Genomic DNA, 26,176 nt, shown 5'->3' on the forward strand with positions numbered 1-26,176 from the left:
GTGTGAGTGTGGTTAACAGGAGCAGCAATTAAAGTCATAGGGAGGTAATGAGTTTAAAAGGCTTTAATCCCACCTGAGACTTTGTGACTGTTTGCTTTTGTCTGTGTGCTTGCCTGCTTGTATGTGCCTGTTCTTGTCTGAGAAAAAAGTGAGAGTAAGAGAATACGAACACTCAAGGTATTTTAACCCCTTTGATGCTCATGACTGAACCATGCCGTCATGAGTCACGGTTAGGCTGTGCTCATGACCGCATGGTTCTGTCACGACCACGCCCGCAATTGAAATGTACAGCACCAGGCTGGAATTCCTACTGCAGGCAAGGTGTTAAAGGAAATGTTTGGAATGCTTTTGTGTATGTTTGCTTGTTTCTTTCTGTGTGTGCATGCTTGTGATCCAATGTGACATCAATAATTGATTAGGGATCAGTACTCCATAACATCATAATTCAATGGCCCATACACATTCACCCAGAATCCCTAATGCGCTAAGGTCAATTTATATGTACGTTCAATTCTTTTGTTTCATAGGTTCAAATGTGACATCTTTTGACATATATCTAACTTTACGTCCACTTTTCTTCTACTTGGTCGATGGACCAATCAGTTGAATAGTTGGTGGTATTGATGATATTTTTTAACTAACTATTCAGTCGGCTAAATAATCAGACTCTCGGTAAAGTTAATAAAGTTTTATCTTAATAAAGTTTGAAAATGCTCAATGCATACCGTCACAAAATGCAAATAATGAATTTACAAAAGGAGAGAAACATCAATAAATCAAATTAATACAAACTCATCATATAAGCAATGACATCATGCTTGATGGAGTGGATAGATTAAGAGACAAAGGTTTCAGCAAAATATAAATGCGAAACATAATACACCTAACGGAGGGGATAGAAGAGACAAAAGTTTAATCTAAAAAATAATACGTATCAATGTACCTATAGGATAGGGAAAGAGACAAAAGTTTCAGAGACAAAATACATTTGCAAGTAATTTTGCAAGACGAGTCAGACCAATACAAACCTAACTGTCTATAGAAAACCACCCCCTCGGCCTAAGTGATGGTGGGGGTCCCCTGAAATTGAATCAGGTAACAAAGATTAAAAGGACAGGACCAGGGCAGGAACAGCTAGGCTTCTCTGCAAACCGACGGACAGTGACACATCCCCCCTCTTTCTCTCTTGCCAAGTTGCCAGCCTAAGCGTAAAGCACACCCGAAAGGCACCCCAATTATATCCTAAAACTTACATGTCCATCCCACATTTGTCGCAACATTTCTTGTAACATGACAAGGATTGGTGGGTTTTGGAGGTCGTGTTGTCACACCACATTGACTTCATTAAGATTTTAGGCACATTCATTGTTCTACACCCGTTCTCACTAAACATAATGGTTCTGTTCACACATTTTGTTATATGTTACCAATACACATGACTTTAAACCGTGGCTGCGGAAGAGTTCTCCTTGTTCCACGGTCATGCACGTCTCTTGGCAAACTAACATCACGTCGGCCTTCAATTTGGGCTTGGTTCATCGCAGCACTTAGCACTTCTGACTGCGCTGTCATGACATTTTCACTCCTCATTCTGACTCCTCCCTTCTGTGGCTAATTTAAGATGGCGGTTTCATCCAGCACACTAAAGCAAATGAATATAGACGTGTTAATTATTTGATAATGTACTTTCCATTGTTCACCACCCACCTTACATTATTCCTTAGTAGAGTTACCTAGCATAAGCTTTGAGTAAAAAGCAGCATTATTTATTATTTCAATGCAACATGCAAATTACTGATGCGCATGCGACCTAGTCGTGCAATGTTTCTAGTTTCTTCCAAACCACAATGTTATTACGGTTTTAACTCTTTCATATATTATTTTGTGTTAGTTCATTCATGCGCAAGGCTATTTCCCTTGTGATTATGTAAGGTGCACGTTAGTTTCTATTGCTACTTACTGTTAGTACGTATTATGGGGGTATTCATTCGAGCAGGTTTCTAAATGCGAACCCCTGCTCCATTACATGAAAATATAGTACTGTACCAAACTTCAAATAATAATATGGTATTAAGAAGCTGCAAATAGTACAAAAAGAAATGTTAACATATTGTGTCTGGCTTAAGTTTTGTATAATAAGTTAACCTGTTTTGGTGACAAACTCATTTCTCATGTGTTTTGGTATGTGCTGCATCTGGTATAGAAGTAATTGGGTATAACCATGTCCTGCCCTTAGCCCCACCCCTAGCTCCGCCACAGTTCTATCTCATTTTAATGAATACCTGCACTCTATTTTCCATATTTAAATCACTGGTTATATTATGCAGTTCGAACATTGCTTTGTGGATCTGGGCGTATCAGTAAGTTCTAGTTACGTTTTCACACTGAAATCAATCATGCTGTAAGTACCAGAATGCATTGGATTGCGGAAGAACCGCACGAGGCGGGAAACTGGATGTGCCCTTATGTTGAGCCACGTTAGTAACCCCCTGGTTGTGTTCGAGTAGAGTAGCAGTGTGCCGTACACTCCACACCATGTGGTTGTAAAAGGACTCTAACATTTGTGTAATTCAAATATGGAGGTGCCCCCCACAGGTTTTCTGATTTGTATAAGTGCACGATATCTATATATGTGTTGTCGAACTCACCTAATAGGGATCACTTTATCAACATCCCATTTTCAGAAGGGAACACCTTAAATCAAACCGGTTTCTGATCTTTACAAAGAAAGTTGCACAATGCACAATAGCCCACTGAATTTAGTTTTTGCCAAGTTAAAAGTATCGAACACAGTTATATAGGTTATACTGACTTCATACACCGGATACGAAGCAAAGATAGGTTATGCCTATGTGCACAGAGAAAGGTGTATTAAATACATCCACAACTGTGGTGAGAAAGGTATTTCATTTTGGTATGTACATGTAAATCTATGGGGCAAATGGTATTTTCTCTAACGCTGGATAGTCGCCTATGTGACCCTAATTCTCAGCAAATTTGGGGAAATGCTCCTGCATTTTCACCCCCTCACCCCACTTAACCCCTTGACATTCAAGCATCTTTCCTAAGTTACCTCAGCAGCATCTGGTGTTTTTTTTCCTTTCGAAAACATTATTAATTTTAGAGAAACGTAGGCATCTTCTTATTACAAAGCAAGACAAAGAAAGCTGTTGTGAAACTGGCCGACGGGCGCATGGAAGGGGTTATTACTGTAAACGGGGATCCCCACTGAATCATTAATGCAAATTGAGGCATCCCACCCCACGGAGTCATTACTGGACTCCTAGGACCCTGGCATCAACATTTTTGATGATTTGAAACGCAAAATCATACACACAAATACTAAAACCAACATTCCACATGCAGGTACATATTACTTATTTGCAAAGTTGGAGCTTGCCTAAATTCAATTTAGGCCACTTATTGTCCGTACTGGCTTCTATTTGATGCACTTGCACTGCTCCCACAAATCAATCTGAGGATACAAACATAATTTTCAGCATCCAATGTCAAATTCCTTAAACTTTACATAACTTTTTCAAATAACCAGCTCTAAACTTTGCTTCATTTGTGTACACTTTATTAATCTGTTAATATTTAATGTTGTAAGTAGTTGCTAACACCCTGAGTACATTTTGCAGACCCCTAGGGGTCCCCGGACCACAGGTAGAGAACAAGTGTCATACACAATTGGTGTACCTGGCACTTGTGCTTTTCTCTTTGAATAGTTTAAATATATGACCTGATGGCAAGTGACAGCACAGATGTTTGTGTTTGGACCCACTTGAGTGGGAACTGGGCTGGATAGTAAATTGTATATCAATCTAAATAATTGCATTGGTGAAGCACTTCCGCATCCAGAGTCTGGACAAGTTTGAATATAAATAGATGAATACTTCAGTATATTTTAGACCCTCCTGCACTGCGAGTTACCTCCAAAAGTCTGGACAAGTTTTAATATAAATAGATGAATACTTCAGTATATTTTAGACCCTCCTGCACTGCGAGTTACCTCCAAAACTAGCCTAGCACTGGGAAAACCTGAGCGGGCACTGTTTTTTAACCCTTTCAGCGAGGCGCGAATGTTCGCGCTGTGCTGAAGGTTCTATTGAGCGGGCGGGGCCATGACGGAGCGGTTCCGTCATAAGCACAGCGCAACCGGCGCTCATGACGGAACCGCTCCGTCATGAGCACTGAAGGGGTTAAGGGAAAGTGTTCAATTGCAGCAGAGTTGTTTTGAAGATGTGCAAAATGAGAAAAAAATGCTGTTCTTAAATGACCTGTAAATATTTTGTTCAAATATTTTAATTTGCTTAACCTGTCCTACTGAACTGTATTTCTTATTATTTTACCACTGTGAATTCTTGTGGCATCAATGTTGTTGGCTCAAGTACTTTGTAATTACTGATTTGACATTTCCACCTTGTCCTTCTTTTCCTCCAGATGATGAAATATGCATGGGATAATTATAAACGTTATGCATGGGGATTAAATGAACTGAAGCCAGTATCGAAACAAGGACATGCTAGTAATTTATTTGGTGAGTGCCTTTTGCTTAGGTTCTTGATGACATGAACACTGAAATCACTAAATGTTTTGAGAAGTTGTCGAATATTCGAGTTCAGTACTATAGAAGTTGGGTAACTTGTATAATATATTTGTTACTTAAGATTTGGTAACGTGGACTTCCAGAGCTGCCATTTTGTAAACTACTTGGATGCGAAGGTTATGCACAATTTCTCGTTTACTGCTTTGATATTGTATCTAAACATCTTTAACAAAATTGTGTGATGCTCAATGTGAGGAAAGTGGTTTACTATATGGTGTTGCTGTGCAACCTCATAGAGTGAAAGTTTCAATTCCATATCGGTCCTGTCAAATTTATTTCTAAACCCTTAACTCAGTTCTCGGTAACTGTGGTTCAGTAGTCGGGCTTTATCAAAAGAAAATGTATGAAGTTTTTTAAAAATACCAAAGTTGAATAAGAAGAAAATGTTACACAAAAGTCCAACACCCATTTATAAAAATCTGTTAGTTGTATATCTTTAAATAGACACCACAACTACAAAAATCCACAGGAGGGTTATGGAGATATACATTTTAAAACAGGCAATAAATTACACATTTCCACTTATTGCAAATAATCTACTGTGACTTGCGGTTTTCAACAAGTAACTTAAACGGTTATAAGGGTTCTCTTGGTGGGGGTCCAGCTCATATAGGGAGCTAATTGCAGGGACCAGTTGGGTCCAGTTGAACAGTTATTTTGAAGTTTAAGCAGCTACAGTCCAGTTCCATTTCCTATGGGCGAACTGCCATAGTAGTCAATGGAGAGGTGCTGCTGCAAAGGATATAGTTGCTGAAAATTCTCAAGGATGCGCAGGCAGTGTCTGCTCTTCCTTGTCCGCAGACATCTTTAGCCTCTGGGGTCTCTGTCTCACGAAGTGAGTAAAGTCCAGCACAAAACCAGTGGTTACAGCAAAACCCAGCAGTTTCCTTGAACTTGTAGTAACTTCTGTGCAAACAAACTGCTTTCGGGCCAGTCTTCTAAATCCACTAAACTTGGGTGCAACTCTTGAAGGTCGAGACTCTGTGTCGCTGGCTGCTCCTCTGTGTCCAGCAGTGGTCCGGCTTCTTGGCCCTGGGCTCTCAAAGATACAGGCTTCTCAGCTTTTATGGTCCTGTGGCTGTTACAGGAGTCAGACAGCTGACTGAGTCACTTTCTCTATCTGGAGCGTGGGAATGACTTTTCCACAAGCAGCAAACCAAAGGCACAGGCCTTTTATTGCTAGCCCAAAATGCAAGAGGTGCAGTACAGCCTTCTAGGCAGCTTCTATTTGCTGGGCAGTCTTCTTCGGTCCTCTCTGCTTTACAGATGTCATCATTGGACTTGGTTTCATGGTTGCCCCCTACAAGCCTTGGGGGATATTAAGACTGACTAGCCAGTGGGCTACCAGGTCCCCACGTGCCTGAATTTCTGCGAAGTGTGGTATTTAGCAAGCCCAGAATGATTTACTCTTTCCACTCCGAACATGACAGATCCATTCTTTTGGTGTGTGGTGCCCTAGCCCAAGCTGCAGGTGTAGCTTTCTGGGGTCTACATGCCCTCGGAAAAATTGGTTTGACAACTTATCCCTCTCTGCCAGAGATTCCTGCCTACTAAAACAAGAGCAGCCCCTTCCATCTAGGACTACCTTTCGCCCTTCTAAGGCAGCTTCCCCTTAGAAGGTTGTCTTTTGGGCTCACACCCATTCTGGACATTCTGCTAGCAGGCGGATGTCACACTACTCTCAGCAGACTTTGTTCCTCTTCCTTGGAGTCCTCCTCATCTCTCCTCAGGAGCAGCAGCTTGTGTGCAGCCGTAAATGTTTACAGAAAACTTTGGTCAATGAAGTGGCACCTTTCTAAAGTTGTCATTTGTATGACATTTAAATTCAACTTGAGCAACAAGTTTGGTTGATTGTAACATTTGGTTTGATACCTTGAAGTGCCCTATTTATTATTCCCATTTGGAAATGAGCACTGCTGAGTTGTCATGTGTAACTCCATATTTACCAGTGGGGCTTCTAGCCTTTCCAAGTAAAAACAATTTGAGGTTTTTACTGTCAGAACACGTAAAGGTAAGAAAGCATGTCAGTATTTTTAATGTATTGCACCATGCCTTTAGGACTCAGTAGGGCCTGTCTTCGGGGTGACTTAAAGGAATTAAAGGAAGGTTTGGGCTTTGCCATTGATTTAAATGGCAAAGTTGAGTTAGCAGTTTGCAGTGAGGTACCGGGAGTCATGCTTTCCTTTGTCACACTCATGGAGGCACAATAAGTGCTTCAGCCCATGAGGGGCACTTAACTTGCAGGTCCTAGATACCCCTGGTATACCATATTCTAGTGACTTATAAGTAAGTTAACTTGTGACAATTGGGGCTGAGCCAATTAGACATATACCATTTTAAGGGCCAGAGCACTGGCACTAAGGCAGGGCTCAGTGCATCTTCAGAGTAAAACAACCAGCAGCATCAGTCCAAAATCTTGGGGGTGATCATACAGAAAGAGGATTTTCTTTACAATTTAAAGAAAAAGGGATTATTTACTCCAAAAACGTAAATTGCATCTACATCCAAGTGTTTTCGTATTTTAAAAGTTGTAAATATAGGCACAGCCAAATGTTTTCAAAAAAACAAGCCACTATTCTTTATCCAGACTTTGCTAATCACAAGTTGTGTCTTGTTTGTTACATAAGCATCTCTGGGAGACTAGTAATATCCTGATACTACATAGAGCTGATCTTATTTTATTCCTTGAATGATATGGGGAGCTTGGAAATCTTGACCTGTGCTCCCGGCACATACTTTTTGTACAATGCTCAATAAGAGTCGGAGATGATGACCAGAGACTGGTGAATTGTGCATTGGCAGCGGGTACTTGTGATTTTGGGATGTTAAGTCTGGTCACGAGGGCCAGCATTAATACTCAACTTTTTTTTCCACGTTTCCACGATTTGCTGTTACATATGCTCACATTGGCACCACATAGTTAGCTGGCTTATGTCTTAATCTTTCCATTACAAATTTCTATAGTTCCCTGAGAGCCTTTCCCTTGTTGGTTCTATTAATTATCTTGTTCTGCACAAGTCTTGTGAAAAACTACTTCTTTCAGAATCCTACTTGCTTTTTCCGGGTCCAAGTCTTGTATTAGGCATGTCCTCGCTCCCTAGCGTGTGAATGCTGGTGGCGGTTTTGAAAGTCGAGAGAACATTAAAGTTCTGATCGTGGGATCCTGAGCCACTGTTAACTGATGATTGTTCCTATATAATCGCTCTCCTTCCAACCTCTTTTCTTCCTGGGAGTCTGCATCAGACACATTGTAATCACTATGAGCACTTAAAATCAGGGGCCAAAAAGTGAGACTTTAATCAAGTCCTCTTTTTTCCGGGTCTCTGAAACTGACACAAGACCTTCAAGGAGTACAAAAAATGACGGCCATTTAAAGCGTAAAGTGAAATATCAAAACTGTTTGGGTTAGAGTGTTGCTCCAGACAGGGTTTGTTGGAATAAAACTTGTCTTCCAGAGATAGATTGGGCAATTGTGTTTTGGCTGAAATTACAGTTTAATGAGAAATGCATTTTTTACGCTTCAGTAGACTGTTTTGATAGTAACTTTTATGGTAAATTAGGTCTGTGTCCTCCAATTTGTATTCGTAGTTCAATTCTATTGACACTTGTTACTCAAAAATGCAGAACTTTCCTCAGTTGCAATTCTTCTTTATCCCCACAAGTGCTAGATTGGGACCCTTCGGATGTTTCTGGCTTGCCACATAGGAATTTCAGATGTTGGTACATGAGCATTTATGGAACATTGCCAAAAGTTTTTATAAAGGGCAGGGAATGGGTGTAATCCCTTCATGGTATTGATAAAAATAAAAATGTTCTAAATGAGAGATTCAGTAAAATGAAGAATTAAGGCATAAATTCAGGTGAACCTAGCTCCCAACAACAAATTGGTAGTGAATGCATTTCCTCCATTCCCCGCACCTCTCCACAGTTGAGCCATTCCCATTCTTTCCCACTGCAAACCCTCTCCTACTTCTCCCTTATCTTAAGCAACAATGCTTAGGATGGTAATGTAGGTTTGAGGAGGAGTGGTGTTAGTACCTTTATCCCATATTTCTTTAGAAAGCAACTGCTATTAGCAGAAGTAGCAAAACCAGATAATCTTTTAGTGGGTTCCAGTTGTGGTTGTTAGTTTGGTTCCCAGGACACCACTCAAAACTCTAATATTTGTATTTATTTTTTTCCAAATTAATTTCTAGAGAGTGGATTGCTTTACATTATCAGCTCGTTAACTTGTCATTCATGCCCACTGTAGCCCACTCAGGTTACCTTCAAGATGATTTCCTGTTCAGTATAGCATTTACTGTCACTTTCCCTACTTGTAGTTGCATGCACGCATATTCTGCTGAAAACTCATAAATCGTCCACCACCTTCTTATTTGTTTTGTCTAGCTTAGTAATGGCTTCTTTTATTTGGAAAAAACTTACCTCTTTACCCCTCTGTTCTGTTGAATCACTTAAGTCAGTCATTCTGTAAATCTCTCAAATCTTTGCGTTTTTCTCCACACAAGCTCTGCCTCTGCTTTCCTCATCTTATTGCTAAGAAACCATTTTTTTTGTTTGTCTGATTTCAGGTAGGTCATAAATAACTTTGCTGATCCTAAAAAATAGTATGGGAAAAGGAGTGAGAATGATAGACAAGCATATAGGGGCACTTATTGGAGGGGATGTGTAGGGGGGATAGGGGTTGACTTCTTCGTGCACATAAATAGGGACACTTCCTCAGGATGTGATCGCTTAAGACTGGGCAGTTGATCAGCTATCTGTTTTTTACGTTTGAGAAATGTAAGCAAAGGAGCATGAAACATATTTTGAGTCTGCTCATTTGAAGTATTCAGGTGGTTGGTAACTGCTTTGATATATCTTTTTGTTCTCTGCTCGCAGGCAGACAATGCTGCCTCTTATTTTTCATTTGACTCAAAATCAATCTTGAAAAGGACCTGTTCTGCAGGCTGTTGTTCAGAGTATTCATCTACAGCTTGTGTCCTTTAATTCGGGTTGCAGTACCAGACAAAAAGACCAATATTTAAATTTTGTGGTGTTCTGTATCATGGAATAAGTTGTACAGCGTCAACACATTTGACATTTAATGGTAGAATGTTAGTCTCCTTCAGATGAGATCTCCCAATTTTCAAATAATGTTTGTTTAGACCAAACTGAAGGTGTTAGTTGTCTAATCACTCTAGAAGCCCAGTACATTGTGCTTCTGGACTTAGCCACCTCACTATGGTGGGGAAAAGAGTTTTAGGCCAGACCCTGCTAGCGACTGCTTAACTGAGCTTCAACCCCAAAGGGCTCATTTAGGAAAATACAGTAGACCTTGATATCTCTGTGCAATAGTTCACGTGCCTCAAAAGTTTCTCTTCAAAAGAAATCCAAACGCTGCAAAACATGTCACCTGGAGAGTAGCTTCCAAAAAGAAATGGAGTCCAGAAGGGTACTCCACGTCTTGAGTAGTACCGGAATGCCTGCTCCCCTAGTTCTAGGAAATATACACAGGACATGTTTCCAAATGTATCCATACGTAAATAACTGGTTTACAAGGGCTCTCCTTTTCTGAAGATGTTGTTGCTGTTGGCCTTTTAATCAGTTATTCCTTTTTTATTGTCCGCAAGAGTGTGGAACATGCTGTATTTCCGTCAGGACAGAATTGTATTCCCATGCGACAGTATAGTTAGTAGATTTAATATGCCGTCTTTGAATTCCTTCTGATTGACCACTATCCAGTGCTCAGCTCAGGCAGGCATTGCTGTTCCCTTTAAAGCTTTTCATTTGCATTATTTGAAGTTGCATGCATTTCAGAAATGTCTTATTTATGCTTGCCTATCAATTTATCTTTTCAGGTAATATTCAAGGAGCGACAATCGTAGATTCCCTTGATACACTTTTCATCATGGACTTGAAAGACGAATTTAAAGAGGCTAAGGAATGGGTGGAGAAGCATTTAGATTTTAATGTGGTAAGTATGGTGGATTTTTATGAATTTTGTAATAAACTGTGCAAATAAAGTGACAAAAAGCCTTATATGTAAGGTTATTATAATCAATGCATACACTTTGAATTGCTTTCCTAAAGAGCTAGATCCCCAAAAAATTACATTATACAGGTTGTATCCATGCGCTCACATCATATGCACCGCATGTACGTTTGTACTGCCTTGCCTATGATACTTATTTTTTTGGTATAAGAATAACTTGAGAACGCTGTTGCCTATTGATGTGTCGATGGATTTGGTGCTCTGTAATGTTTTTGGAGTACATGTTTAAATAGTCTTCATGTATTTTTTTTTCCAAATTTGTATTCTGGTTTCTCCTGCTTCTTGAGTGGTAATGAGGACTTCAGTGTCACTCTTCTTGTCTCCATAAAACATCAGAATTATCTCGGTCCATAGTGTGAGTGGATACAAGACCTTTCAATTTTTACTCAATTCAGTCTGGCTACAGGCGACAACCCATTGAACACTCAGTCTTAACGTTGTTTTCTGACACCCCAATAAGCCATAAAGCGCTTTCAACACTACTTAATACTATTTTTAGCATACTACTGAGGACAGTGACTCTGAATCTGAGCCCCATCTTTGAGCAGAGAAGAAACAGTGATTTTTGCTATCTAATATCAATGCACTTGCGGATTGCCCTTCTGAAAAATCTCTTCAATGATTGACAAATTGTATTTTTTCACTGTCTTGATTCCTTAAATTAGAGTGTACTTTTAGTTGTAAACAAATTAGCTATGGTGATGGCATTTAAGCTTATCTGACCAACAAAAATTATGACACAAATTAAGTGCAGTTGTTGGAAAAACATTTAACTATGTGTGGACACTGAAGCCTATCTGGAACAAAATGGAGTTCTGACACTTGTACAAGGGGGAACATGCACCCTTCCAATGCAGTGCCTTGCACAGAGGGGCTCACTGGTAACTAGGTGGGTGGGGGAAAAGCACATCATTGTGAGGAAGCAGTGGAGAGAAGGTCTTTCAAATGCTTTTTAGTCAAGGGAAATTTTAAGTATACAGGTGAACAATTTTATTGTGATAATTATTTAGAAGTCCCAGAGTTTGTGTTAATTGGGCATGATACTACTGTGCTGTACGAGATGTTATGGCCTTGCTGTTTAGTATGGTTTCTTAAAATGTGATGGCCAATTTCGAACAAATCCTATTGGAAAAGTAAGGGAATGTGTAGCAGTCTGGTACACGAAAAATTGGTTTATCTAATGTGATCTTTGCTCACCTTTGATAGCTCGGCTGGATTGATAGACAAGTATTTTAAGAAAGTGTGCAAAGTGTTGTCTAGCAGCACAACCAAACAAAATGTACTTGAGAAATAAAGAACATAGAAGTACACAGCTGGTTTAAGTAAATATAGATGACTTTAATAAGGCAATTGCAAAGGAAATTGATTAGGGGGAGAGAATGTAGCCTTACGGCTAGAGCGGTTGACGTCGAAGCTGGGGAACCAGGTTCGAGTCTCCGCAACGAAGCTCAACATCCTGTGATTATGGGCAAATCACTTATTCTCCCCGTGCCGAGCAAAAAAATTAGTGTCCTCCTGTAACAAAACTGGTGCTATGTACAGCGCTCAGATACCCGATATCTTCGGGTCTAGTTCGCACAGTATACAACTAAAAAAAAAATCCTTCATAGTTGTGTAGAATCAATAAACCTCTGTTATTCAGCGCCAAGATACCCTTGGGTGAACGTGTGCTTTACAGATACATGTTATGTTAGTCTCCTGAATATGCTCCCCCAGAAAGAAGATAGGTAGGAACATTGCTATTCACCAATAAATGTGCAGGCAGTGAGCTTGGGCCAACTTCCTATTCTGCTTGCGGAGGTATTGTGTGTCCTTGGAGGTTTGTCTCTCAGATGGCCTTAAGCAAGGTGAATGAGTACAGTGAATAGTTGTGAATTGCTCCAGTCACAAAATAGAAACTCATTAAGTCACCTAAGACCTAAGAGTCTCCTAAGACCACCAAAGCTGCCAGGCGCAGGGTCACCTTTAACTCACTTTGGATTCTCTATCAAAATAATGAGGCAGGCGCTGGTAAATGGTAGGCAAGGAAAAGGTTTATTACTCTTAAGAGGAGACCAGGTCAACTGCAGACACCAGGATGTCTCAGGGAGGTGTTCTGTTGGCAACTGTTTTGGCTCCTCCTTTTATACAGGTTTGACACAATGCATTTGTTTAATTTATCATGGTTACAAGCTTGGAGTCTCCGCCCCGGGCAGGTTGTCACACAAGCCCAACATTGTTTTATCAACTTGGTTATACAAGCCCAACATTAATTCTCCTCCCACCCAGGTCAAAACAGACAATCTGATCTTGCAGCTGGAGACCGGACAGATCTAAGAGTCCATTCTGTTGACAAAAACAGGTCCCATTGTTGGCAAAAACAAGTCTTGCTGTGTGCAGTGCAATAAACCATGTTTGCAAGAGTCTTTTTGGTATTTGGAACCTGTTTGTGCAAGAGTGTCCATGGGTTTGCCTGTAAACACAGATGAGAGGAAAAATGAGTTTGTGGCAGCAAGTGGTGTTGATGTTTGTCGTGGAAATAGTTTATAGCCCCCAGCTCACATACCAGGTTGGTCAGAGGGATGCTAGTAAGGGCAGGGTGAAACAAAGGTGACCAACGGAATACAAAATGGCTGCGGGTCGGTCAGAATGACTGCAGTTTATGTGCATGTAGGAACTTCCATCAGACAAGATGGCGCAGATAATGTTCATGATTGTCGTTTTGGTTTTAACAGTATCCGATGCCTCATAATTAATGCAACTAGTTTATTAAAGGTTTAATTTCACATTTGTACTCTTAATTCAATTTAAGCTGCCTGTTTTGATGTAGATCATATTCACCCATCTCCAGTTCTAACCTAATTGCTACATTTGTTTGAAACTAGATTCCGCAGTGAATCTTAATTTATCTGTTTGGATCGGAATTTATATGTATACTGCTAATCTCAATAACTGCAATCTGCTCCTATGTTTGCATGCTCATGACAGCTTAGCTTACTGGATGTCTGAACTGACGATGTGCTGTCTATGTGAAAGTTAAAAACTTTTGCGGAGCCAAAACTTTAGATTGGCCTTCCTCATAAAGGCCATTGATAATTCTCCTGAGCTCAGCTATGCACTAGCCTCTTCTCTTGGTGGGCCTATGTTCACTCAATTGATAAAATCCATGTGTAGAAGGGGTATGTTATGTTTCCATATTCTGTTGGGATCCCTGGCTTCATAGCTCATGTAAGGGAGTTGGGGTGAGTCACGGCTTGGTTATCTTTGATTTAGACTATTTTGGAATAAATATTTCCTTATTTCACTGAAAACCTATTAGAACTTTCTTCCACAGCAGTGCAGCTGAAAGTTTAATGCGAATTATTTTATTATTATTTAAATTTGTAACGCACGCAGCTACTCTAGGGAGTGTCCCGGCGTGAGCCAGAGAAACGGTTTAAAGTTAAAGGACACCTTAAAAAAGGGGAAGGTTTTGAGCTTTTTCTTAAGTGACAAAATCTTGAATGCTACCTACGTAGGGCCAACGGTAGGGCTTTCAAAGCGAGAGCAGCTTTCCGAACAGCGGAGCTCCCGCCAAGCCTTTGTTCGGTTGAAGCGGACTGTCTGCGCAAACAGTTGTAAAGAAGAGTGCAGTTGTCTTCCTGGAACATAGAAGGAAAATCTCCTCTGGAGATATGTGGCCCCCCGGCCGTAAAGAGCACTGTGAGCGATCGTCAGAAATTAAAATTTTACTCGAGCATGTTATGTTATCTATACTACTATTATAAAGAGAGAACTGGGAACCTTTGTGGCGGGTAAACTCGGGAACCACAGCGCCAATCCAAACACCCAATACATCATTGGAATTGTCATGGTGAGCAGATGGACATAGGCTATATACCAAAAAAATATATATGTTAGAAGGGCAAAATACGTTCTTTGCCAAAGTAGCCCCTTGGAAGTAGCGCCATCTCTGAGGTGGGCGTGTGCGCTAATGACGTGTGTGCTGACATCACGGGTCGGCCATTTTGGTAAAGTAAACCAGTCGCCCACGAGCCAGGAGCGGCCAGGAGCGCAGGGAGGAGCGGCCAGGAGCGCGGAACCGACACCCTGCGAGGTCCGACATGCCCAGGGGTAGGAGTGGCCAGGAGCGCGTGGAGGAGCGGCCAGGAGCGCAGAACCTACAACCTGCGAGGTCCGACATGCCATGGGGTAGGAGCGGCCAGGAGCGCGGGGAGGAGCGGGCAGGAGCGCAGACCTGACACCCTGCGAGGTCCGACATGCCCAGGGGTAGGAGCGGCCAGGAGCGCGGGGAGGAGCATCGCGGTGCGCGATCATGCGAAGTCCAACATGGAAATCCCCAGGGGTGCAAGAATGCTGCTGGAGTGCCCGTGTCACCCTCCGACATGCCCAGGGGTAGTAGCGGCCAGGAGCGCGGGTAGGAGCGGCCAGACCGACATCAACATGCCCAGGGGTGCAAGAATGCTGATGGAGTGCCCGTGTGCAGGGTGCGCAATGCTGGTGAGTACCTTTCACCTCCAGGGGCGCGGGGAGGAGCGGCCAGGGCCGACATAGACGTGCCCAGGGGTGCAAGAAGGCTGCTGGAGTGCCCGGGGTGCGCGATGCTGGTGAGTACCTTTCACCTCGAAGAGCGAACCCGGACAATGTCGGGAGGGGCTGCTAGTATGTTATAAAAAGCTTGTAGCACGCACAAATACTCTGGAGTGTCCTGGCGCGGGGGTGAGCTGGGGTGAAGCAAGCAGGAGCCATTAGCAGAACTGACTGAACAGATGTGTCTTTAAGCATTTTTTAAAACGACAGAAGTCTTGAATGAGCTGAAGATCCGAGGGGAGCGGATTCCAGGCCGCTGCTGTTTTAATATAAAGAGACTGGCCTCCCAAACGTGATCTGCGGAAATGCGTAATAACCATCCGACGTAGGGAAGTAGACCGCAGAGATCGATTGGGCACATATAGAGTAAAGCGCCTCCTGAGATACACAGGACCCTGGCCACGAAGGGCCCTGTGCGAAAGGCTAAGGGCTTTAAATTGTACCCACTGTGCCACAGGCAGCCAGTGCACATCCCGCAAATGCTGCCGCACACTTTATCTCCTAGAGATGTTAAACAGGAGTCTGGCTACGGCATTTTGTATAATTTGCAGTTTTTTCAGCAAATACCCCGGAATGCCAATGAACCGAGCATTGGCATAGTCGAGGCGGGAGCGAATCAAAGCAGGTGCTACCGTTTCTTTGGCCTCTCTAGGGAGCAAAGGAAAGAACCTTCTCAAGGCTAAGAGGGTGCCAAAGCAAACACCAGTAAGTTTCTTGACATGATCAGCGAACAGGAGATCCTCACTGAACCACACCCCTAGATTCTTTTGCCGGGCCTCCCTCAGAATTAGGGCAAGGGAAATCGGGGGGCCACAGGGATTGTCTGAAGGCCGGTGGGAACAGGCCGTACAAGAGGACCTCCGACTTGTCCTCACTGCACTTCAAATTGGCCTGTGCAAGCCAGCCAAATACGGACGCTAGGCACGTCTAGGCGATGTTGGTGTCCAAATCCAAGCACTTCCAGGTAAATAGCAACTGGGTGTCGTCCGCATACGCTATAATTTTTGCGCCTAACTCCTCTGCCTGATAAATCAAAGGGGTCAGATATATGTTAAAAAGAAAAGGGCTCAGTGTAGAGCCCTGGGGGACCCCCATCAAGAGTTTCCTGACCGAGGATGAAAAAGGAGCCATGCAAACCTGCTGCGTACGACCATCCAGAAAGGAGTTGACCCACTCACATGCTGGGCCGGCGACGCCGATGGAGGATAGCCGGGCCAGGAGCAGCTGGTGTGGCACCGTATCGAAGGCAGCAAAGACGTCAAGTAAAATCAAGGCTGCCCTACCGCCCCCGTCCAGGCACTTCCTGATTGCTTCCGACATCTCCACCAGAGCGGTCTCCGTGCTATTGACGTTTACAAACCTATTTTGATGTTCAATCCTACTGCACAGTTTACCAAACAACTCCTTAGCAACAGAGCAAGCTGTCCTGTGCCAATACTGCTGTTTTACACTGGGGTAGTCATTAATGTTTTGACAGATATCCGGCACTGCCTATTGTTCTCATATGGAGTCAGAGCAGATGCACTGTTGCAGGTAATGCGGTGAAGATAGGAAAACAAACTGTATCCGTACATTTTGTTTTCCTTACCTTTCACAGCGCCCTCAACCTACACCTGAGATTTAAAAAAAAAAATCAAATTCAGGACAAAAAAACGGGTGAGGCGCTGAGGGATTACCTAACCATGTTTACCAAAAACAAAGCGAGTTGGGCGAGGGTGAGGATGTTGGCAAACTTGAGCATAATCCTCCAAACACCAGATGTATGTCAGAAGGCAACATTTCAGTCATAGAATAAACAGCAAGCACATTAAGTTGAAAAGAGGAGGACATGAATGGAAGACACCTTGGATTGGTGAGGAATGCTGAAAAGTAAAATTAGCCACCTTGGACATTAGAAATTACATTACTAAACGTATAGGTTCTTTTGTACGAATCTGCTTGAATGGATTCCCACTTTTTCATTAGCCTACCTGATCTTCATCTGTCTTGTTAATCTGCTGCTTGCAGATGGATGCATAATTAACTGCGTGGACTCTTAAATGGTGTTGCACAGATTGCTGTCACATTTTGTAAGAGCTGCGCGTTTCATTGACGTTCAGGCAGACCAGCCTCTTGAATAGACAGCACGGTGACCTGAAATCTGTGGTTTTGCCCCTGATATTCTCGAGTGGAGATGCCCAGAAATCAAGCAAAATCCACGTAAATGTTGTATGAAGTAAAAAAAAAATCCATCTGCTGGATGCTGTTAGTAATGGACAAATTTGTATCGCTGCCTAAGGCCCTCTAACTGCTTTTTGAATAGGTGTTACTATATAGAGACCCTATGCATACATTGTTGACATTCAAGTGGTTGGTGATGTTTTTGTGCGCTCTAGAGGAAGTGAGGTTCCTCAATTTTTTATGTTCCACTGCACGAGCTGTAGCATAGTGTTGTAATGTTCTGGTTTCCCTCACCGTGTATTGGTGTCAGTACTACACATCGCTTCACGAAGATCTTTGTTCCATCACTGTTGATAGAAAAATTGTCAGAAGTTTCCTCCTTTATGTTCCAAGAAATGACGACCTTAAAAGAGCCACAGAGCGTTTTCCCTTTGTCCAGGGTGGTTGGACCAGGAAATAAATATTTGGTATATCTGGTTTAAATAGTCTATAATGCTATGCTCAAAATGAATGCCTGTTATGAATTACCTAAGCCTATACATTAAGATTTATTGACATCTTTGGAGAACACTTCTTCGTAGCCAACCTTCTTTTCATCTGTGTAGGAAAACCTTAAACTTTTGTTAACCTAGTAAAAGGCTCTGTCCATCTGACCTTTGGCATGTTTCAGTGTAGCACCAAGACTCCTAAGGGTGGGTGTTAGACTAAGAAGCCTATTCTTGAGCGAATGGAGCGCCTCCTTTTGTACTTCTAAATGAATGAGGTTTACCATACTTACTGTAAATCAAATTAAAATCAAAACACAATATACAGTTAATAATTTCACCTTGTTAATAAGCCCACAACTTTGAACAGGTACAAAAATACAAAAGTACATGTTTGTAAATGTTTTTATGAATAATCTTTACTGAAGTTTTCAGCATAACATAGCAAACTTACATTAGAGACCGTAACACAAGGCAGTCTGTAAATTATGTAGCTGATATTTACGTTAGCATTTACAATTAGTTGTGGTTTTGAGTTAACTTGTTCCAACTCGCTGTGAAGGTTTCTAATCCAAAAATATGAAGTGAACTGGGAATGACACTGCCCAAAGATAAGAGGCTGACTCGAGTCTAGAAGCGATGGTTCTGCAGGAACTGAAGTTTTTGACATCCATAAATGTATTGGAATCAAATGCCAACATTTATTGAGTTGGTCTAATGTCCAGTTTGCAAATCCCGACAAGAATTGTGCAATTACAGCTTTAGTTTTAGCGTGATCTTTAAGGGCATGCTGGCTTGCCTCCTGTTTTAAGTCTCAGGGAAATCAAAGTTCCACCCCCTGCTCCTGTGCCTAGTCCATTGGACATGGATCCAGGTACCTGCTCCAGTGGAACAGACGCCTCCTCTGCTGCATGAAGCAGAACAGACTTATTTCCGCTGTTGCTGGACTGGAACTGGCGCATTGTGCTTGGAACCAGCGCATCGCTGCAGTGAGCCTATCAACGCATCCCCTTGACTGTGTGGAGATAACCAGCATCTTGGATGTGGTGCTCCATTTTCAGAACCAGCATCACCATTGTTGATTGGAGAAAATCAACTCATTACCTACACTGTGAGATTGACACACACACATCGCTCAGCTGCGCCCCGCATCTCGTGGTAGCAATCAAGATACTTTTGTTTAGTGGGCCTTTTCTGGCTCCTGTATCGCCCGCGGTCCATCGCGGTCGTTCAGAACTCTTGACTTTTGCCCCGGTCCAGCATGACCAGACGCATAGGCACTTACTGCTTATAGGCGCTATTTTTACTTTTATTTCATAGAAAAAAGTTTTGGATTTTTGTCATTTTAGTCTTGTTTTATTTATAAAATCATAATCAATTTTTCTAAACTGGTATGGAAACTTTTTTGTGGTGTTTTCACTGTTACAGTTTGAAGTGTTGCACACATACTTTGCTGCTCTGTGCCAAGCCACCCTAGGGTGAGCACAGGTTTATTTATAGTTTGTATCTGACATGCCTTGACTAGAATTGTTTACTGCTTGAACAGGTTGCATACCACTACCAACCAGAAACCCAATTTCTAATTGTGGGTTTGAATATGGGAGGCAAGGGAAGAGAATCCCATCGCCCTGGGCAGCTAGGTGTAGGGAAATATACTACTTCAAAGCAAGATATGATGGTTGTTGTAGAATATAAGCCTGTAAGTTAGGGAGGTAGCTTCAACTGACTGCATCTCTCTGTAGGTTGCCAATGCAATGTATGGATGAAGATGCACGGGGAATTTTATTTTTTTATAAATAAAAAGCCTGCCACAAAACCACCTGTCGACTTGGGCATGGTGGCATGTCCAACTTTGAAACACCTTGGTTTTTAAATTTTCAGTTACTGATAAGCGCATTATTTTCAGATGTCTTAAACAGGTAATTTGCCAGTTTGGTAAAAATATATCCCCTAGTCCTGAATTGGGTCATTCATTGTGAATGAGGAGTTTGAGGGATTCAATCATTTATTGTTGTGCACTACCTGGATGTACTAAAGGGGGTGGTTATGGACGGAGCATCTGAATCAATCAAACATTCACACCCAGTCAAAAGATCTGGGTTTAATCCATCACCGTTCTTTAGCCCACTCTGCCACCCCAGTTCAGACATGGCTATATGCAAATCAGTCTGACCCTGTGCCTCATGGGAACAGTCCAGCCCGAACTGCCAAGCCATGTCTTCCCTGGACCGGAAACAAGCTTCCGAGGACCGGTTTCTGGCATTCCAGCCGTCTTCAGCCCGGCTTGCTTGAATCCAGTGGCAAAGGGAGCAAGGGACTCACGTCTGAGCATACCCTGCCACACTTATGGCGGCCAAAAGCGGTACAAAAGGGGGTGGTGATGGACGGAGCATCTGAATCAATCAAACACTCGCACCCAGTCAAAAGATCTGGGTTTAATCCATCACCGTTCTTTAGCCCACTCTGCTACCGCTTTTGGCCGCCATAAGTTTGGCAGGGTATGCTCAGACGTGAGTCCCTTGCTCACTTTGCCACTGGATTCAAGCAAGCCGGGCTGAAGACGGCTGGAATGCCAGAAACCGGTCCTCGGAAGCTTGTTTCCGGTCCAGGGAAGACATGGCTTGGCAGTTCGGGCTGGACTGTTCCCATGAGGCACAGGGTCAGACTGATTTGCATATGGCCATGTCTGAACTGGGGTGGCAGAGTAGGCTAAAGAACGGTGATGGATTAAACCCAGATCTTTTGACTGGGTGTGAGTGTTTGATTGATTCAGATGCTCCGTCCATCACCACCCCCTTTTGTACCACCTGGATGTACTAGCACTCAGTAAAGGAGTATTTTGCAAAGGGAACCAAAATCAAGGTTATATTTTCTTTAAGGTAATAGAAGAACCAAATAGCGTGCAGTCTCCTTATCTCTGCAAGGCAAAATCTACACCAAAAATTCTTAAAGCAAGCAAACTTATAATAAACCACATTTCTCATGGAGGCATATTTGAATGCAGTAAGAACATGACACAGAGAGGAAAGGCGTCCCTCTTATACACAGTAGTAAGTGAGAATAATGGAGCAGGAAATCTAGAGGGAGGATTGTTATGATTCCGTGAATAACCCACGACTTTACTCCAAGTATGCCTCTCCCAAAAAACACTTATTTTAAGACACTTCATGGAACCTTGAGTAAAGTGCAAATGTTCTGGTTGGAGCGAAAACAGACAGCCTAGACTGAAGTTAGAACATGTGAAAGGATGCCCAACTAGCTTTCAGCACCTTCTCCACCATTGTGACGACCACCATGCCAGTGCTATTCATGGAAAATGCCCACCGCAGAGAAAGTGTTTGCATGTGCTGACTGCAAGCTAAAACTGAAGCAGTATGCTCTGGAGTTTAACTATATGTTATAGGAAGAGCTCCTCAAAGTAGCTGTGCCATGCACAGCAGTGGTTCCTATTTTCACACTAGCTCGAATACGGAGGGGGGTATTTTTCATTTGAACAATCAGTGTGTTTACATAGGCGATCTCAGTCCGAGTTCCCCTAAAAGCCCAAATAAGTCATAAGAATTCATGAATTTTAATCTGGGTACTTAACCTTCCTCCTGCCTTTAATGAGCCAAAGGACTAAAACAAGCCTTCCACAGTGACCAGTTTTTCAAATCTGATATAGCCTGTTGAAAAGTGTTAATGGTCCAATCATTACAGTTTGTCCAAAAAAAGAAAATGAGCTGGGCCCTACTGTATCGTCCAGAACACTGACCAGGCCGTATGCTTTTCTAGTACAGATGGCTACTAGCAAATGGGGAAAATCATAAGGCATCTCCTAACTTGCGTCCGAAGTGTGGCATCAGTGACTGCTGTTACAGGATCCAGTCTCTCCATCTGTAAAAACATTGGGTGTTGAAGGTTCAATTTGTCTGCAATCAAATCTGTAGTGCTTGGTCCCCGGAAATGACCATATTGTCTGCAACTGTTATTGTCCTGCCACATTTTCATTTGAAACTCCTGAAATATGTACTGTCTGAGCAGTAATTTGGCATTTGAGGCAAATACCCCTAATTTTGTTCGCCTTGGAGTAGCGCAGAGACAACTAAATACCTGGGATTGTCTACCTGCTTTCTCGTTCCCAGTGGCTTACATACTTCCGACATATGGTCTATTTTCAAGAGAACTGAAGCCACTGCATGTCACTAAGGCTGGTCAGCAGCTCTAGTGCTTCAACATTAGCTGGGGTAAGAACCCTGCCTAGTCTACATGCATCAGACACTTTTACAATTACTGGACAGAAGCCACAGCTGGTCTTGTTCCAAGCTCCATCTATTGAAGCCACAACCTCTTTCCTTTGGCTCATGGATTGATTCCCGCACCAGCAAGCCTTGAACTTTGCAGGAATCCAAAGATCCTGGTAAACAACTTGTCTTGAAGTATACTGCGGAGGCCAGTTACCTTAACTTAGGATACTTACGTAGTGGACTAGATAAAAGTAATAACCTTCACTCAGCCTGTATACAGTTTGGTTAATCTGCCTGAAGCAATGATTGGGTTCACGGGATAGCAAATCCCTAACAAAACTGGGTCCCCACAGGTTTTAGTGTCGTGGCTGTTCATTAGGTCAGTGACATTCCCAAGGGTAGAGAAGTGAACTCCCAGCAATGCTCTCTCAAAAAAAATCTCAACTAACTCTAATGGTCTTTATCTGGATCAATAAGTGTGTCGACGTCCGGTTTAATCAGAAAATATTGAATTGCATATCTCGGAGGAGGAAAATACCTCTGTCTAGGTCAAACCTCTTCTTATTATATACCGGTCTCCAGTTTTCATCCTTCTTTGCACTGCCAACATGACCCTATAAACTCTTGCTCTGTAGAAAAGAAAGCTCTGCTACTTAGTTATTTGCAGAGATAGCATGAATGGTCTTCCTTAGCTGAGAGTGAATTGCAAATGCCACATTTCTTTTCTTGCTTGTTGTAGCAAAGCCATTTTATTGAAGAGCACCACAGGTGAGTAGCATTTTGGAGAAAAAAAATTAGTAGGAGGACCCCATTTAGTAAAGTATTATCAAGCTTCCCCTACGTTAGCACAGTATTTGTCTTATCCTTATTTATTTTCAGACAGCTCTGGTTCATCCAAATACTAATATCTAGTAGCACAAAATGGTGGGGTGCTTACTATGTAGCTGGTCAAATTGGACTATAATTTAAATTCAGTGAACAGTCTGAGATGCACCTGTGGCCATTGTATGGAAAGTGTGCAGGCCTCGTAAAATCATATTACTTTTTACCAGACCTGCAGGTCTATTCACTTTAATCTACTTGACCTAATTGTAATGCTATTGACCATAAACTGGTTTCAAATTGTGTTCCTGAGCAAATATTTTCATTCACTGAGACGCCATTTTCTTCACTGTCCCATATGAGAGCATCTTCAAATATGTGAAATGGGTGTGTCTGCCATACAAAAAACTATTTTGTTTGATTTAATAGAATAAACGTTTGCTCCATATATAATACAATGCAAACAAATAACTGTGGTTCTCTCAGGCGCGCATCGAACTCATAGTGATGCTAATCAAATAGAAACAAAAGTTAAGAAAAACATACATTGAGATAAGCCTAACAACAAACACCCACAGGACAAGTGGTAATGGTCCCATAAACAATAATGAAACCAACACAGATAGTAATTACAAAATATTCTTTCAGTTTCACAGAACGAATAGCACAAGTGGACTAAACAATCAAAAAAAGCGCAACACAAAGATATGCACTATTCAGAATAATTGACTGTCAAAGTTTAACAAAAGCACCTTAGATTTATATAATATGAGGACAAACTCCTATATTGATACAAGAGCAAACAAGAACTAGGTCAATTCCAACAGTCCATATTATGTAAATAAAAGTAGACTTTTCAGCCCACAGGTAGACTTGACCGGGACCGTCATCCTGACAACTTTTTTTGTAAAACACTGGGCTGCCTATTATTCGGTATAGTATAGAAAGGAGCAGTAGGTCCTAAAAGTAGCTCGACCTGATAAAATCTGACTTTCCATAGCGTGTGGGAGAGGGGTTCTTTCGAGGGCTGGGGTATATGCTAATTTTGAGTGAATAAAGGAAAAGTTAATGCCGGCAAGGAATTTCTCGCTTGTTTGTAGTTCTACGACCAACTGAAAAAGATAGAAACGATTTCAGGCAAGTGATCTCTACACCTGAGGCAGACACAACTGGACAAGGACTTGGTGGTAGCTGCCCTAAGAACTGCCATGGTCATTCGTTGTCTTCTACAATCAGTGTTCTGTACATAACCACTCATCAAGAAGCATGGTTTTTTCACTATGCCGTTGGTGAAAACAGATTGCTAAAGTTGGCACAAACTACTCTCTCAAAAATGTTACCTAAAATTTAGAGACCGGCGGCGAGTTGGTAAATACCAGCCACATCAAGTTTAAGAGCGACTTTTCAGAAAAGTCAAATGTCAATTGATTTAAAAGAATCTAATACCAATTCATTCAGTGAGTGCTTACTGAAAAACCTTGCGGCGAAGATAGTCCCCATTTTCAAATTCCATTGTGTGGCTGCTGTTGGGATTTCCTTTAAGTTTTTAGCTTTTACGGAGTATTATGGGTTTAAACTAAACTTGCATGGGTGAGTGGGTGGGGATGAACCTAATTGTGATGTTACTACCTACTTGTAATATGAGACTATATCCACTGTAATCCCTTGCAGCTGTCGAAGCCTGCTTCTAGAGCCAGCACACATTTTTGAAAGCATCTCCCTAAATGTACTGCTACCTCAGAAAAACATATTTTTAAATCCTCCTGTGGCAACTGTGTTTGCAGTGACTTAGTCCCTATACGTTTTGCAACCTATTATGGGTAATGTATTGCTTGCTATATTCAAAGTATGAATTTCGTTATTTGTATTTTTCTTGAATGGTTTATTTGTAAAGCCTCCTACATCAGAGGGGAGCATGGCAGAGGGGGCAATCGTTGCGTGTCATTAAAATATCACCGTCTAAAAATGATACAGCATATTGCCTCGAACAGCTATGCGATCGCTGAAATGCTCTCGGAGAATGCTTACAGCGCCTTGAAAAGGTAGTGGGACATATTTGCCGAATAAAAGGAGTCTAATTTCTTTTAAAGGCATTGATGTTATGGAAGCCAACCGGAGTTGCCAATTATTTATCCAGTACTGTCGTTTTTTAATGTTCTACAATAACTTTAAAATTATTGGGGCAGGGTGAGATTTCTTTCAACAGAATGCACTAAATGATGCATTGCTCCTTTGGGGCGTTCTTTCAGATAGAAGTGTGAATTAAATAACACTAATTGTCATAAATCTCCAGTATGAATCCGTGTTTTCTGCCTCCCTGTTATCTGTTTGTATGTTTGTGTTTTTCTTTAAAGACAATGCTGTGTGCATGCTATAGTACTTTCTGTCTGTTGTAAAACATCTGTTTTCTATACATCTATATATTGTGTACATGTATTTCATTAGGACTGCGTGCAAAGCATGTGTAACCGGTCTGTTTTTTTGTCTCCATGCTCCCAGTTCTGTGTAAAACAGGTAGGTTTTCCAAAGAGTACTGTTGTCTTGAACTCTAAATTGAGGAGTTTACTGTATTCTTGACCACAACCCTTTCTTCTGTTGGAATGCTGTCGATTGATCTTTTGTTTAAAATGTGATTGTTGTGGAGAATGCTTCGTTCACCAGTCTTGTAATACATTCCTAAAGTCAAATATATGCAGAATCATTAAGCTTTGAAAAATTAGTGTGTGTGTATATATATATCTATATATATCTATATATATCTATATATATATATATATATCGACCTCTTTCATGCTTTTCTCGATCACCCCCTTGAATATTTGATGGATAGAGCAGTGAGGAATTGGCGCTGTTCTTGTGCAGAGAACCTTGCTCTTGGTTTTCAGTTGACCTCTTCTCTTGAACATGTTTTCTGTGACTCGGATTTTCAGCTTAGGAGCCCTATCATGAGCCACTCCTTCAACCATATATGAGCGCTGACATTTACCGTTATAAGTCTTAAGACCTTTGCATTCTTATAAAAAGGTCAGATCAGAAAGGTGTTTATGTTAAGCTGTGATAACACCCTGGAGCCGAAGAATAGTCGGGAACCTGCATATTCTCATTTGAATCCCTGGTGTTTTAAATAAGATTCGATTTGTACCTATTATGGGTGCTGAAAACAGCCATACCTTTTGCCATCTTGCATGTAACACCTTTTCTCTTTTTCTATTAGAAAGAAAAAAGGGGTTTAGGCTTCTGAGATGTAAAGTTGTCACACGTTTATGTATGC

The 26,176-nt window shown here is 41.8% G+C and overlaps 1 protein-coding gene across 1 annotated transcript in view; it reads left to right on the plus strand.

Moving 5' to 3' along the window:
* Positions 1-26,176, plus strand: part of MAN1A1 (mannosidase alpha class 1A member 1) — a 463,708-nt gene that overhangs the window by 113,143 nt on the left and 324,389 nt on the right. Inside the window, exons 2-3 of the mRNA XM_086926729.1 lie at positions 4,444-4,540; positions 10,450-10,565. Of these exons, the coding sequence (XP_086782855.1) occupies positions 4,444-4,540; positions 10,450-10,565 (213 nt within the window). The remainder of the gene's footprint in view (positions 1-4,443; positions 4,541-10,449; positions 10,566-26,176) is intronic.

This window comes from Lissotriton vulgaris, chromosome 6, assembly GCF_964263255.1.
Source record: "Lissotriton vulgaris chromosome 6, aLisVul1.2, whole genome shotgun sequence".
NCBI classification, from domain to species: domain Eukaryota; kingdom Metazoa; phylum Chordata; class Amphibia; order Caudata; family Salamandridae; genus Lissotriton; species Lissotriton vulgaris.